Source organism: Schistocerca piceifrons, chromosome 9, assembly GCF_021461385.2.
Source record: "Schistocerca piceifrons isolate TAMUIC-IGC-003096 chromosome 9, iqSchPice1.1, whole genome shotgun sequence".
In the NCBI taxonomy this organism is placed as follows: Eukaryota; Metazoa; Arthropoda; class Insecta; order Orthoptera; family Acrididae; genus Schistocerca; species Schistocerca piceifrons.
The window spans coordinates 141,349,081-141,365,045 of record NC_060146.1 but is presented as its reverse complement, the minus strand read 5'-3'; the positions used below and the strand labels follow the sequence as shown (position 1 = coordinate 141,365,045).

The window sequence follows — 15,965 nt, the reverse complement described above, 5'->3', positions numbered from 1 at the left end:
GAATCTGTTAGCGGAAGCATATCTATCGTTCCTGCATAGCCAGTTGATCGTGTTTCAGAGACAAATACTTAAACTTGAGGAAGCAGACAGCTATGTAATAGAAGTAGCTGCGATTTTGGAAAATACTAGAAGAATCAGAGAACGTCGTAAAGAAGAAAGTTTTATTTCACTCAGAGACATCTCTCTTGCAGAACAGCGAGGTAGCATTATATAGTGAAATTCAAAAATTTCATGTTGATGTAGAACAGTTTTATGAAACGTGTACAGCTTATTTAGAAAAATGGCCAACAAATCTCAATGAGTTTTTAATTTTTAAGTGGATGTTGCTGGGCTCAGAACCTCAGTGGAGTAATGTGACAAGGACAATAACATTTGTGCAAGGTAGAGGAGTGTTAGTAGATGATAGTTTATCGTTTGACCAGTTTTCTTTACACAAGCAGTTCACTGAATCAGAAATCGACAAAAATAGCAATAACTGGGGTAGTAAATCATGTAAGGAGAAATGGACCTATTCTCTTCGACGGATTGGACGCGAAGAACAGTATTCTCAGTTGCTCAATCTGTGTGAATTCGTCTTCAGTATTCCAGGGCATAATGCAAACGTGGAACGAGTATTTTCTCTCATGAATGTGCAATGAATTGAGGAACGAAACGAATTAAAAGTACCAACGGCCGAAGAAATAATTAAGTGCGTTTTTAATTGTCAAGTGAATTCCTGTAAGTTTTATGAATACATCATACGCGGCCAGATGTTCTCTCCAATGCTCAGAATTGAGATAAATTTGAGGCGTAGGATAACAAATTTTCTGATCTTTGCACTTCAACATGCGGTGTTTCAGTAGACAATTTTGTGTCTCGTATTAATGTTTCACAATAAAAAAATTCTTGTGTTACCAGTAATAGTATTGTAAAATGTTACCATTTGGTTGCCCTCCCTTGGGTTTTATTAAATTAATTACAATATAAAGTGTTCATTTATTTATTTTACTAAATCTATTGAATACAGCAGTAATTTACACAAATATTTCAGTTTTTTAACGTTAAGAAAAGTGTCCTGAAATGTCCCGGTTTATTATTCACAAATTATGGCCGTTTTTTGTTACGTCCCGCTTTGCAAGCAACAAATTCTGACAACCCTACCCATGGGGCAAGAACACTAAACTAATTTAAAAGTGTTTTAACGATAAATATGTGCACCACTCTTGTTTATTTCTAACAAAGAATGTAAAAGAAGACAGTAAATACCTGTAGTAAGCTTAAGTAATGCAGACAGAAAAAAATATATAAAACCGTCAAAACACAAGTCACACGATGCACGAGTCAAACAATTAATCGACATTCGCACATTAGGTGCCAAACAATGTGCCTGTTGGCTCCAAACAGTTGATACAAGCAACGCTAGATCGCAGCACCGCCTATATGTGGGATGTTCGTATCCCTGTGAACTCAAATAAAGGAATTTGTGTGTGTGGCACATATATCCCGTTGTTCACGGAAGGGTTAAAACGTGCACCAGCTCAGTTTCTTCAGCGTTCCCGTCACGCTCTCCCGCGAGTGAAACAAACCAGACATCTTGTTTTCTGCCCTTGTCTGATACGTTCAGTATCCTTAGTCCTATTTGGTATGGATGCCACGCACTTGGGAGAAACACTATAAGGTAGGTCGCACAAGTCTTTGTAAGCAGTCTCCTTTGTAGACTGACCGAACGCTAGTATCCTGTCAGGGGTCACAGTGTTTACCTACGACTAAGCCTTTGTAACCGTTCCATTTCATATCCCTAAACATTTTTGCACCAGGGTATCTCTAAGACTTGACGAATTCCAGCTGTGACTCGTTGATACTGTAATCATACGATACTACGTTAATTCGTTTTGTGAAGTGCGTCATTTGATAGCCCATACGACAGTAGCGCTCGTGCAAACTTTTTATTAGGTGTGATATTGAGTCAAATGCTTTGATCCAGGGCATTTAGAATATCATGTGAGAAAAGAACGTTGGGTTTCGCATGATCGTGGTTGACGTGGAGTCATTTTTAATGGTTCGATTCCCCAATAGGTACAAACCCTTAAAGGACCGCGTTATACTGCGTCTGTTGAGACTCCTCTTTCTCAGGTACGAGTTGAGGTATTAAGTTCAAATTTGTCAAACACTACGGTTTATGGTCCCTTGGCTATGTAAAAAATTTGAGCCTGTAAATCAGTGCAATCAAAATATACGGCCATTTACAGGGTGACAATTATTAAACTACATGAAGAAAAAGTAATGTCTTTACAAACTGCGGCATGCACACGCCTCTGTCGTGCGACTGGATTCGTGATTTCCTGACAGAAAGCTCACAGTTCGTAGTAATAGACGGAAAGTCATCGACTAAAACAGTAGTAATATCCTGCGTTCCCTAAGGGTGTGTTATAGGCCCTCTATTGTTCCTGATCTATATTAACGACATAGGAGACAATCTGAGAAGCAGTCTTAGATTGTTTGCAGATGATGCTGTCATTTACCGTCTTGTAAAGTCATCAGATGATGAAAACGATTTGCAAAATGATTTAGATAAGATATATGTATGGTGCGAAAAGTGGCAGTTGAGTCTGAATAAAGAACAGTGTGAAGTTACTCACATGAGTACTAAAAGAAATCCACTAAATTTCGATGACTCGATGAGTCACACAAATCTGAGGGCTGTAAATTCAACTAAATACTTAGGGATTGCCATTACAAATAGCCCAAATTGGAACGAGCACATAGATAATGTTGTGGTTAGAACAAACCAAAGACTGCGATTCATTGGCAGAACACTTAGAAGGTGCAACAGGTCTACCAAAGAGACTGCTTACACCACGCTTGTCCACCCTATTCTGGAGTATTGCTGTGCGGTGAGGGATCCGCATCAGATAGCACTGACGGATGACATCGAAAAAGTACAAAGAAGAGAAGCTCGTTTTGTATTATCGTGAAGTAGGGAAGATAGTGCCACAGACATGATATGTGAATTGGAGTGGCATTTATTAAAACAAAGGCGTTTTTCGTTACGACGGGATGTACTCATGAAATTTCAATCACCAGTTTTATCCTCCGATTGCGAAAACATTCTGTTGGCACCCACCTACACAAGGAGAAATGATCATCACGATAAAATAAGAGAAATCAGGGCTAACAGAGAAAAATTTAAGTGCTCGTTTTTTTTCCCGCGCGCCGTTCGAGAGTGGAACAGTAGAGAGACAGCTTGAAGGTGGTTCATTGAGCCCTCTGCCAGGCACTTTGTTGTGAATAGCAGATTATTCACGTAGATGTAGGTGTAGACGTAGACGTTATTCAAAATGTAAACGTCATTACAGATATTCGGATTTTGGTTATGACATGTTCGATATGTTGCCACCATTGGTGATAATGTGGCGCAGACGAATAGTGACATTTTGCATGACCCACTGAAGTGTCGGAACATGGATGCTGTCGATAATTTCCAGAATGGCTGCTTTCAGCTCAGCAGTGGTTTTGGCGTTGTCCTTGTACACCCCGCCCCACTAAAAGGAGTCTCGTGTGTTCAGATCCGGAGAATGCGGCGGCCAATCGAGACCCATGCCAGTGCCCTCTGGGTACTCCAGAGCCAGAATGCGCTCCCCAAAGTGCTCCTCCAGAACATCAAACACTCTCCTGCTTCGATGTGGTCGAGCGCTGTTTTGCGTGAACCACATCATGTCGAAATCACGGCCACTTTCAGTAACAGGAACGAAATCATCTTCCAAAACCTTCATGTAGTCACTGTGCCATCAAGGAATATCGCACCGATTATTCCGTGACCGGACACTGCACTCCACGCAGTCAGCCGTTGAGGGTGAAGAGGCTCCTCGATCGCGAAATACGGATTCTCAGTCGCACAAATGCGCCAATTTTCCTTACTGACGAACCCATCCAAATGAAAGTGGGCTTCGTCGCTAAACCAAACCATACCATGCTCATACTAATTTCCCTCATGCCCCGCGGCCAACAGTGCGGTTTGGACGTCCTAACGCTACCATTCAGAAGTTACGAAGGAGACACTCTGACACCTGCTGTCACATATCACTTGAATGGTGTCCACGTAGAACAGTTATTGTAATATAGTTTTCTGATAGTGGGACATCCACAACCATTACGTAAATGTCTGATATTTGAAACATCCGTTACAGTTGTACGAACTATTCATTAGTAAATTCTTACACAGCCTGGTTTCGGGATCACAGCTCCATCTTCAGGTGCATCTGTAAATGAAAAATGAAGGCCTATACCAGAAGCACAAAAGCCGATAGAATCAAAAAATAAATAGACAACAATGAGTATACCTAAAATCAGTACAAAGTGTACATGCCTATGTTAAAAGACAGCACATCTGCCGTTCGTCGCAGAACCACCTGATGTATGTCAGGCTTAGGTTGCAAGCACCGGCCGCGGCGTAGGACCTAAATAAACCAAAATACAGCCGCATTAGAGAGTGCACGAAAGGCCAGGAGCTACAAAGTCACCGTTCCAGTGGTATGCGGGACACATGCCACTTTCTACAGGTAATTGTTATACTGAGGTGACAAAAGTCACGGGTCACCTCCTAAAATCGTGTCGGACCCTGTTTTGCCCGGCGTAGTGTGGCATAGACATAACAAGTAGAAGGTCCTTGAAGGAATATTGAGCCATGCTGCATCTATAGCTGTTCATAACCGCGAAAATGCTGTCGGTGAAGGAGTTTGTGCACAAACTGATCCATCGAATATGTCCCTTAAATGTTCCACGGGTGGCCAAATCGTTCGCTCGAATTGTCCAGGACGTTCTTCAAACCAGTCACGAATAATTGTCGCCCAGTGGCATATAGACAGAGTCCACACCATTACTGAGCCACCACCAGCTTAGCCGGCCGCGGTGGTCTAGCGGTTCTAAGCGCTCAGTCCGGAACCGCGGGACTGCTACGGTCGCAGGTTCGAATCCTGCCTCGGGCATGGACGTGTGTGATGTCCTTAGGTTAGTTAGGTTTAAGTAGTTCTAAGTTCTAGGGGACTGATGACCTCAGACGTTAAGTCCCATAGTGCTCAGAGCCATTTGAACCATTTGAGCCACCACCAGCTTGCACAGTGAATTGTGGACAACCTGGGTCGATGGCTTGGTGGGGTTTGCGCCATACTCGAAAGCCACCACCAGCTCTTACCAACTGCAATCGAGACTGATCTGACCAGCTGTCTAGGATCCAACCGATATGGTCACGAGCCCGGGACAGGCGCTGCAGGAGATGTCGTGCTGTTGGCAAAGGCGGTGGTGGTGGTGGTGGTTAGTGTTTAACGTCCCGTCGACAGCGAGGTCATAAGAGACGGAGCGCAAGCTTGGGCTAGGGAAGGATTGGGAAGGAAATCGGCCGTACCCTTTCAAAGGAACCATCCCGGCATTTGCCTGAAACGGGTGGCAAAGGCACTCGCGTCGGTCATCCGCTGTCACAGCCCATTAACGCCACATTTCGCTGCACTGTCCTAACGGATATGTTCGCCACAGGTCACACATGGATTTATGCGATTATTTCACGCATTGTTGCCTGTCCGTTAGTACTCACAACTCTACGCTAACACCATTGCTATCTGTCGTTAAGTGAAGTCGGCCCTTGCGTTGTCCTTGGTGAGAGTTAATGCCTTAAATTGCTATTCTTGGCACACTCTTGACACTATAGATCTCGGAATGTTGAATTCCCTAACGATTTCCGAAGTGGAATGTCCTATGCGTCTAGCTCAAACTACCATTCCAAGTTCGAAGCGTGTTAGTTCCTGTCGTGCGGCCACAATCACGTCGTTAAGCTTTTCACCTGGACCACCTGAGTACCAATGACAGCTCCGCCAGTGCACTGCCCTTTTACACCTCGTGTACGCGACACTACCGCCATCACTATATGTGCATGTTGCTATCCCAAGACTTGTCACCTCGGTGTATGTGGCAGATGATGCAGTCGCGTCGTTTTTACAGACGGTTAGTTGCTTACTTACGGATACTTGAACAGTCGTTCGTTTCATCTACATCTACATCGATGCTCTCCAAATCACATTTAGTGCCTGGGAGAGGGTTAATTGAAACACTTTCACAATAATTCTCTATTATTCCACTCTCGAACAGCGTGCGGAAAAAACGAACACCTACATCTCTCTATAGTGGCTCTGATTTCACTTGTTTTACTATTACGATCTTTTCTCTCTTTGTAGGTCGGCGTCAACAAAATCTTTTCATATTCAGTGGAGAAAGTTAGTGATGAAATCTAGTTATAATGTTGTGCGTCCCAAATCCTGTTATGATGCCCGTGACACTCTCTCCCCTATTTCTCGCCATTACAAAACTTGCTACTCTTCTTTGATCTTTCCCGATTTATTCCTTTAATCCTATCCCTAAGAATCTCACAACGCGCAGCATTATTCTAAAAGAGGACGGACAAGCGTAGTGTAAAGAGTCTCTTTAGCAAAACTTCCTGGCAGATTAAAACTGTGTGCCCGACCGAGACTCGAACTCGGGACCTTTGCCTTTCGCGGGCAAGTGCTCTACCATCTGAGCTACCGAAGCACGACTCACGCCCGGTACTCACAGCTTTACTTCTGCCAGTATCTCGCCTCCTACCTTCCAAACTTTACAGAAGTTCTCCTCATTCTGGAAACATCCCCCAGGCTGTGGCTAAGCCATGTCTCCGCTATATCCTTTCTTTCAGGAGTGCTAGTTCTGCAAGGTTCGCAGGAGAGCTTCTGTAAAGTTTGGAAGGTAGAAGGCGAGATACTGGCAGAAGTAAAGCTGTGGGTACCGGGCGTGAGTTGTGCTTCGGTAGCTCAGATGGTAGAGCACTTGCCCGCGAAAGGCAAAGGTCCCGAGTTCGAGTCTCGGTCGGACGCACAGTTTTAATCTGCCAGGAAGTTACATATCAGCGCATACTCCGCTGCAGAGTGAAAGTCTCATTCTAGTCTCTTTAGTAGATCTGTTGCATCTTCTGCCAGTAAAACGCAGTCTTTGGTTCGCCCACACCACAACATTTTCTGTGAGTTCTTTCTAATTTCAGTTGCTTGTAATTGTAATTCCTAGGTATTTAGTTGAATTTACGGCTTTTAGATTTGAATAATTTATCGTGTAACCGCAGTTTAGCGCATTCCTTGTAGCACTCATGTCGATGACTTCACACTTTTCAGTGCTTAGGTTCAGTTGCCAATTTTAGCACTATACAGATATCTTATATAAATCGTTTTGCAATTAGTTTTGTTCTTCTTCTTTAATAGACCATAAACGACAGCGTGAGCTGCAAAAAACCTAAGACGGCTGTTCATATTGTCTCCTAAATCATTTATGTAGGTAAGGAACAGCAAACGACCTATAACATTACCGTGTGGAACGCTAGAAATGACTACTGTTTTACTCGATGAGTTTCCCTCATTACTACGCACTGTGACGTCTATGACAGGAAATCGCGAATCTGAGCGTCATCAGTCGCCTAGAACGTAGAAGTAATTAAACCTAACTAACCTAAGAACGTCACACACATCATTGCTCGAGGCAGGATTCGAACCTGCGACCGTAGTGGTCACTCGGTTCCAGACTGTAGCGCCTAGAACCGCACGGCCACTCCGGCCGGCCAATAGACCTCTTCAAGGTAATTCACAATGTTCGAACACAATATATGTATGTTCCAAATTGCTGCTGCTGCCAAACAGCTTACCAGAGGGCACACTACACTGTGGATATTTTTCAGCGTAGAGGGCACGGGCTTGCAGCCTATGTCCACTTGTTAAACCATAGCAGCGTATGATATCCGCGCCGGCCGCGGTGGCCGTGCGGTTCTAGGCGCTGCAGTCTGGAACCGCGGGACTGCTACGGTCGCAGGTTCGAATCCTGCCTCGGGCATGGATGTGTGTGATGTCCTTAGGTTAGTTAGGTTTAAGTAGTTCTAAGTTCTAGGGGACTGATGACCTAAGATGTTAAGTCCCATAGTGCTCAGAGCCATTTATGATATCCGCCATTTCTCTTGTCGAGAAGTAGGCTTCCATTGCTAACGAGTTGTGGAAGAGAGAATATGTTAATGTACTTCACCATTTGTATGTACAGATAGTTCAGTAACAGTAAACACATAAATGAATCCGCATTTGGAAGTGGGTAAAACACCAGGATACCTGCACAGGTTTGACAGTACTGGGCAACAAGGCATACAAACACGACTACTACAACACGACCTCAACTACACAACTGACTGCAGACCCCCTAATGGCAGGTAGAGCACTGTAAGACAGCATATTTTGCCTACACATTTGACATGGCGCTAATCCAGCGACTGTGCTAGTATCCGCAACCAAGAGTTCGCGCAGGCCTTCCTATAAGCACGTGTTTGTCTCGGAAAGTATTTATTTCTGGACCCATGTTAACTGCAATTTCTTTTTTCTTGTTTCGATAAGTACTACCACCTCTCAAGGTAGTAGACACTTTAACACCCTGTATGCATATGGTCTATTAGATAACGCCGAAAATTCCGTGAGGCTTTTCGTGGATCATGCTGTTCTGTACAGAGAAGTCACAGAGCTACAAAATTGAAGCGAAACGGCGCAAGACCTACAGAGGATGAACGCTTGGTGCAGGGAGTGGTAATTGACCCCCAACATAAACGGCTGTAACGTGCTGTGTATGCAAAGACATTGAGACCCTTTATTGTATGACTGAGCAGTTGCAGAACAGTCACTGGAAGCACTTCTGTTAAATAACTAGGAATATGCGTACGGCGCTGTTTAAAGTGGAACGACCGCCTAAAATTAATTACGGGTGAGTCAGATGCCAGGTTCTTTCGAAGAATCCTTAGAAAGTGTAGTACGTTAACGACGTATGTAGCTTAAAAGAATTAAATAGTGCGCTTATATAGCCGTGTCGACATTCTTCCTCGTCCAATAAGCAAATGGAAAAGGACAGAAGTTCTCTGATAGCCGTACGCTGCATTCTGCAGTGCCTGGACCTTGATGATGCGGAAATAACACGAAAACTGGACTCGTACGAATGGAAACGTGTAATGTGATTCGACGGGTCTCCTACCACATACAGGACCTGTCTATACAGGGTGGTCCATTGATCGTGACCGGGCCAAATATCTCACGAAATAAGCGTCAAACGAAAAAGCTACAAAGAACGAAACTCGTCTAGCTTGAAGGGGGAAACCAGATGGCGCTATAGTTGGCCCGCTAGATGACGCTGCCATAGGTCAAACGGATATCAACTGCGTTTTTTAAAATAGGAATCCCCACTTTTTATTACATATTCGTGTAGTACGTAAAGAAATATAAATGTTTTACTTGGACCACTTTTCTCGCTTTGTGATAGATGGCGCTGTAATAGTCACAAACGTATGGCTCACAATTTAGACGAACAGTTGATAACAGGTAGGTTTTTTAAATTAAAATACAGAAAGTAGGTACGTTTGAACATTTTATTTCGGTTCTTCCAATGTTATACATGTACTTTTGTGAACTTACTTCTGAGAACGCATGCTGTTACAGCGTGATTACCTGTCAATACCGCATTAATGCAATAAATGCTCAAAATGATATCCGTCAACCTCAATGCATTTGGAAATACATGTAACGACATTCCTCTCAACAGCGAGTAGTTCGCCTTCCGTACTGTTCGCACATGCATTGACAAAGCGCTGATGCATGTTGTGAGGCGTTGTCGGTGGATCACGCTAGCAAATATCCTTCAACTTTCCCCACAGAAAGAAATCCGGGGACGTCAGATCCGGTGAACGTGCGGGCCATGGTAAAGTGGTTCGAAGACCAATCTACCTGTCATGAAATATGCTACTCAATACCGCTTAAACCGCACGCGAGCTGTGTACCGGACATCCATCATGTTGGAAGTACATCGCCATTCTGCCATGCAGTGAAACATCTTGTAGTAACATCGGTAGAACATTACGTAAGAAATCAGCATACATTGCACCATTTAGATTGTCATCGATAAAATGGGGGCAAATTATCCTTGCTCTCATAATGCCGCACTAACCAGCCAAGGTCGCTGATGTTCCACTTGTCGAAGTCATCGTGGATTTTCCGTTGTCCAATAGTGCATATTATGCCGATTTACGATACCGCTATTGGTGAATGATGCTTCGTTGCTAAATACACTCCTGGAAATGGAAAAAAGAACACATTGACACCGGTGTGTCAGACCCACCATACTTGCTCCGGACACTGCGAGAGGGCTGTACAAGCAATGATCACACGCTCGGCACAGCGGACACACCAGGAACCGCGGTGTTGGCCGTCGAATGGCGCTAGCTGCGCAGCATTTGTGCACCGCCGCCGTCAGTGTCAGCCAGTTTGCCGTGGCATACGGAGCTCCATCGCAGTCTTTAACACTGGTAGCATGCCGCGACAGCGTGGACGTGAACCGTATGTGCAGTTCACGGACTTTGAGCGAGGGCGTATAGTGGGCATGCGGGAGGCCGGGTGGACGCACCGCCGAATTGCTCAACACGTGGGGCGTGAGGTCTCCACAGTACATCGATGTTGTCGCCAGTGGTCGGCGGAAGGTGCACGTGCCCGTCGACCTGGGACCGGACCGCAGCGACGCACGGATGCACGCCAAGACCGTAGGATCCTACGCAGTGCCGTAGGGGACCGCACCGCCACTTCCCAGCAAATTAGGGACACTGTTGCTCCTGGGGTATCGGCGAGGACCATTCGCAACCGTCTCCATGAAGCTGGGCTACGGTCCCGTACACCGTTAGGCCGTCTTCCGCTCACGCCCCAACATCGTGCAGCCCGCCTCCAGTGGTGTCGCGACAGGCGTGAATGGAGGGACGAATAGAGACGTGTCGTCTTCAGCGATGAGAGTCGCTTCTGCCTTGGTGCCAATGATGGTCGTATGCGTGTTTGGCGCCGTGCAGGTGAGCGCCACAATCAGGACTGCATATGACCGAGGCACACAGGGCCAACACCCGGCATCATGGTGTGGGGAGCGATCTCCTACACTGGCCGTACACCACTGGTGATCGTCGAGGGGACACTAAATAGTGCACGGTACATCCAAACCGTCATCGAACCCATCGTTCTACCATTCCTAGACCGGCAAGGGAACTTTCTGTTCCAACAGGACAATGCACGTCCGCATGTATCTCGTGCCACCCAACGTGCTCTAGAAGGTGTAAGTCAACTACCCTGGCCAGCAAGATCTCCGGATCTGTCCCCCATTGAGCATGTTTGGGACTGGATGAAGCGCCGTCTCACGCGGTCTGCACGTCCAGCACGAACGCTGGTCCAACTGAGGCGCCAGGTGGAAATGGCATGGCAAGCCGTTCCACAGGACTACATCCAGCATCTCTACGATCGTCTCCATGGGAGAATAGCAGCCTGCATTGCTGCGAAAGGTGGATATACACTGAACTAGTGCCGACATTGTGCATGCTCTGTTGCCTGTGTCTATGTGCCTGTGGTTGTGTCAGTGTGATCATGTGATGTATCTGACCCCAGGAATGTGTCAATAAAGTTTCCCCTTCCTGGGACAATAAATTCACGGTGTTCTTATTTCAATTTCCAGGAGTGTAGAACGCGTGCAAAATATATGTCGTCGTCTCGTAATTTCTCTTGTGCCCAGTGGCAGAACTGTACACGACGTTCAGAGTCGTCGCCATGCAATTCCTGATGCATAGACATATGGTACGGGTGCAGTCGATGTTGATGTAGTATTCTCAACACCGACGTTTTTGAGATTCCCGGTTCTCGCGCAATTTGTCTGCTACTGATGTACGGATTAGCCGCGACAGCAGCTAAAACACCCACTTGGGCATCATCACTTGTTGCAGGTCGTGGTTGACGTTTCACATCTGGCTGAACATTTCCTGTTTCCTTAAATAACGTAACTATCCGGCGAACGGTCCGGGCGCTTGGATGATATCGTCCAGGATGCCGAGCAGCATACATAGCACAGGCCCGTTGGCCATTTTGATCACAATACCCATACATCAACACGATATCGATCTTTTCTGCAATTGGTAAACGGTCGATTTCAACACAGATAATGTATCACGAAGCAAATACCGCCCGCACTGGCGGAATGTTACGTGATACCACTTACTTATACGTTTCTGACTATTACAGCGCCATCTATCACAAAGCGAAGAAAGCGGTCCAACTAAAACATTCATATTTCTTTACGTACACATATGGCAGCGCCATCTAGCGGGCCAACCATAGCGCCATCTGCTTTCCCCCTTCAAGCTAGACGAGTTTCGTTCTTTGTAGTTTCTTCATTTGATGCTTATTTCATGATATTTGGCCCGGTCAATATCAATGGACCACCATCTATATGGAAATCAGAGGCGCAAAGTGCAGTCTTGACAGTCCTGCTCGTATTGAGACTGTGAATCGCATTGGACATTCTCTGTTGGTTTATTCGTTTGTAATGTGGTTTGCAGTGAGTCCTGGGGCCATACATTACGGAAAGAAAAGTAGTGTCCAGAAGAAGCGGTTCTGTTAAGAGCGACGAGGAACAGTTCACGTGGCCTGTTTCAAGAGCACAGGAACGAAACATCAAAGCGACTTTGGACTCCACAATCGCCGATATTTGTATATTATGAAGGCAGTTATCGTTTGTCTTGGAAACCACCGAGGAGCCTATAGGCCTCGTTCAGTACATCTTCTGGAATTGGTGTAGCTGCTTTTGCAAAGGGTGTGGCGATTCTCATTGAATGCCTTTCATTATCTGTGTTAACCGCTAGTTAGGATAATTCAAGCAGTTTTGTGTGTGTGAAAGGTCTGCTATACAACATACTACAGAGACGTAACTTGCCAGATAGATACAAGTGACTTGCACTTGACAGTCAAGTGCGCCATTCCTTTCTTGTTACCCTGTGTTCCCTTGCTCCAGCGTCGATCTTATTTACTCGCATGTGATCAGGAAGAGTCAAAAGACAGACACAAGCAGCTCACAGCTGCGCAGTTTCTGCGTCGCCAGCTTCCCGTTTTCCCGCTTCAGCTATTGTTTACTCTTGTGATCGCGCAGCTGGCGGGTGTGAAGTGGATACTAGAACTCGGTACGACACAAGAGGCGCCGGCAGAATGGATGCAGGTGCTCGCGTGCTCCCGACCTCAAGGTCCCGTTTTGTGTGTGGCAGGTGCCGCGGCGCCGCTCCACAGCCTGCAGAGGCCCCACCCCAGTGGCGCCGCCAAGTGGGAGACGCTGGCAGCAGCAGGGACGACAACGACGACGGAGGCGGCGACGGCGGCGCCCGCCAGTGCCATGGTCGCCTCAGCCACTGGGAGCCAGGCGCACAGGTCCAGCTGCCGCACGCAGCTTCGCTACTCAGTGTCCGGCTGTTGCAGGACTGGGACGCTCTCTTGAGGGTAGTAGACGCGTCAGCTGTCGCCGGAGTGACAGGTGGCGTCCCCGCGTGCCTGTTGACAAGTGGCTTCCCATTTGACTGTTGACATTTTGTAGCCGCATTTGACTGTTGACATTTTGTAGCCGCATTTGACTGTTGACATTTTGTAGCCGCATTTGACTGTTGACATTTTGTAGCCGCATTTGACTGTTGACATTTTGTGCCCCCATTTGATTGTTGACTTGTGGCACCCCATTTGATCTTAGCTGATGGTGTTCCAATTTCAAAGTTAACGTGACTAGGGTTTGATGCCTATTTGTATCGCTGTGTAAGTCCCTAGCTTCAAGACGACCTCTGTATCTCCAGAGCAGATTGTTGCACTGACCACATTAACACGTGTGATGTAATTAGTTCTGAACACACAACCACTGCATCAGGTTAACCTCCAGTGGCATATCTCATCATACTTTCGTACTTGGGATGCCTGAGACATTATGTTGCGTTTCAAGAACTGCCACCTTAAAGTGTGTGACAGTCGTTATCAATAATAGAAAAACGAGTCCAGTATTTTGACACTACCTTCAGATGTCCAAGGTACACGGCATTCGAATATCTCAGTTTACTGCATCAAGAGTGAACACGGTGTAAATGTAACTGGTAATAACGCACAGGATAGATCTCGTCTACCAGGTTTGTAACGTAGACTTCACGACATTGCCAAGCGTGTGTTATTAAGCTACTCATTGTGTGTAATAGTTAAGACAGAGTGAAGATCTCAGTGGTTAAGGAGAAACTTATCAAAATTCTGTGACAAACAGCTGCACAGATAGATTTTCATGTACGCTGTACTGTAAGACAGACGGAAAAGAGCTGGTCAGTTGACATATATAGAATCAGGAGGATGAAAGTACACATTATAGTGTGATTATTTCGTGGTAGTTGCGTTTACTCGCTTGGAGTCGTCTATCAGTGTTGACAGATGTGTGTCAGTGTACTACTCAGCGTCCTGTTTATGGTTAGCCAGCACGGTTACTGAACAGTAAGCACCAAAGTGACTACAGAAGAAACTGACTGAAGTGCTCTGCTACGTGAACACTCACACAGCCCATCACGTATCCGGTCTCTCAGCTCAGGAAGCGCACAGACTACAGCTCATTCGAGTGTGACTGCTGCTTCTAGTCTGACACACTGTAAGAATTTGTATTGGTTACCACATGAAGTACTTGTCCACCTTCAGCACTCGAAGACTTTCATTTCCTTGTGAGAGATTACGTACTGTTCGAATCATTCTATATTATCTACAAAACTTTTTTTTGTTTGGTGGCAGAACATACCGATACTGCTCAGCCACGAATTTATTTGTACTGCAGCGAGTTAACATACAGTACACAATTAGATAGGTTCTCGAGATCTGAACGGCTGGAGATTTTTATCGGTCTAGAGACAACTTTGATAACGTGGCGTCAGGCAGAGTGCTGGCTAATCAGAGGGTGCACTCAACTTTCGATGATCTTTCCCTCAGAATTACCTCGTAGCAACTGCTACCGCTACATTCCACATTCAATACTGTTTGTTTAACAGAAATTGTTTCCCGCCTACGGGACACTCTCCGGCCAGTCTAGAGCTGCGTTATTTTCTGCGGTGCACAGTTGTTATTTGGTCGAGAAGCGTCGCGGGCAGACTGGGTTGTTTTTGCGCACATCTCTCGGCAGTATCGGAGGTGTTTTTTTTATCATCTGATCAGTTCCTAATCTGTACAGTAACGAGCTTTCCAAGGGCTCGACATTTAATGGCGCCGGCATCGGACGACAGGCAGTGCTGTAGCTTGCAGTAGCTAAGCAGCAAGTGACTGGAGACTCCAGCAGCATCCAGTGAGGAGTACTGGACGTTGCGGTGGGAAGTGTAGTGTTGTGTTGTGCTGAGATGTGTGACGAGGTTCGGTGATCCGGACAACCGCCGCAGCCGACTCGAGTGTTGCTTTGGTTTCGGCACTGAGTGGAGACGTCGTCAGCAGTGACCGGAGGCGAGATGTCCGAGAAGCAATGGCTGGCGCTGCTGCTGCTCTTCGTGACGTACCTGCTGTTCGGCGCCGGAGTCTTCTACTACATCGAGCGGCAGGCCGAGAAGGTGACCAGGGCCGCCGACATCCTGCAGCGTGACCACATCATCGGTGAGTCTCCGCCTGTTCTCGCCTTCCTTCCCTACTCTAATCTACTTCCCACTGCTGTACGAGTGGAAAAACTGGTAAAACTATTCTTTTCTAGTGGACCTTTTTTTTAAAAAAAGAGAAATTTTTATTCGTAAAATTTCGATTCATTTGAAATATTGTGTGTTTATAGAAAATGGGAAAAATGAACAGTGCTACTGTCATAATAATGGCGACAGAAGCAAGCAACAAGCACGTGACATAAGGACTAGTACAACATTGCTGAAACATAATGCACCTGTTAGCGTGTGGCATGGCCTATTAGATGGTACACGTATACTTGCAGTGTACAAGACTTGTCCCATCTGGTATGTGCGATAATTTCTCGATGTTGTCGTATATCAGTTGTAATACAAACGGTAACATCCGTTGTAAAGACGTATTTTACGACAGCGATATCAGTGATGCACACTGCTTCATTTCTTTTAC

General features: G+C 45.9%; 1 protein-coding gene across 1 annotated transcript in view; it reads left to right on the top strand.

Annotated features, from left to right (window-relative positions):
- The first annotated feature begins 13,223 nt into the window (after positions 1-13,223).
- Positions 13,224-15,965, top strand: part of LOC124716767 (open rectifier potassium channel protein 1) — a 259,963-nt gene continuing 257,221 nt past the window's right edge. Inside the window, exon 1 of the mRNA XM_047243313.1 lies at positions 13,224-15,500. Within this exon, the coding sequence (XP_047099269.1) occupies positions 15,359-15,500 (142 nt within the window). The 5' untranslated portion in view covers positions 13,224-15,358. The remainder of the gene's footprint in view (positions 15,501-15,965) is intronic.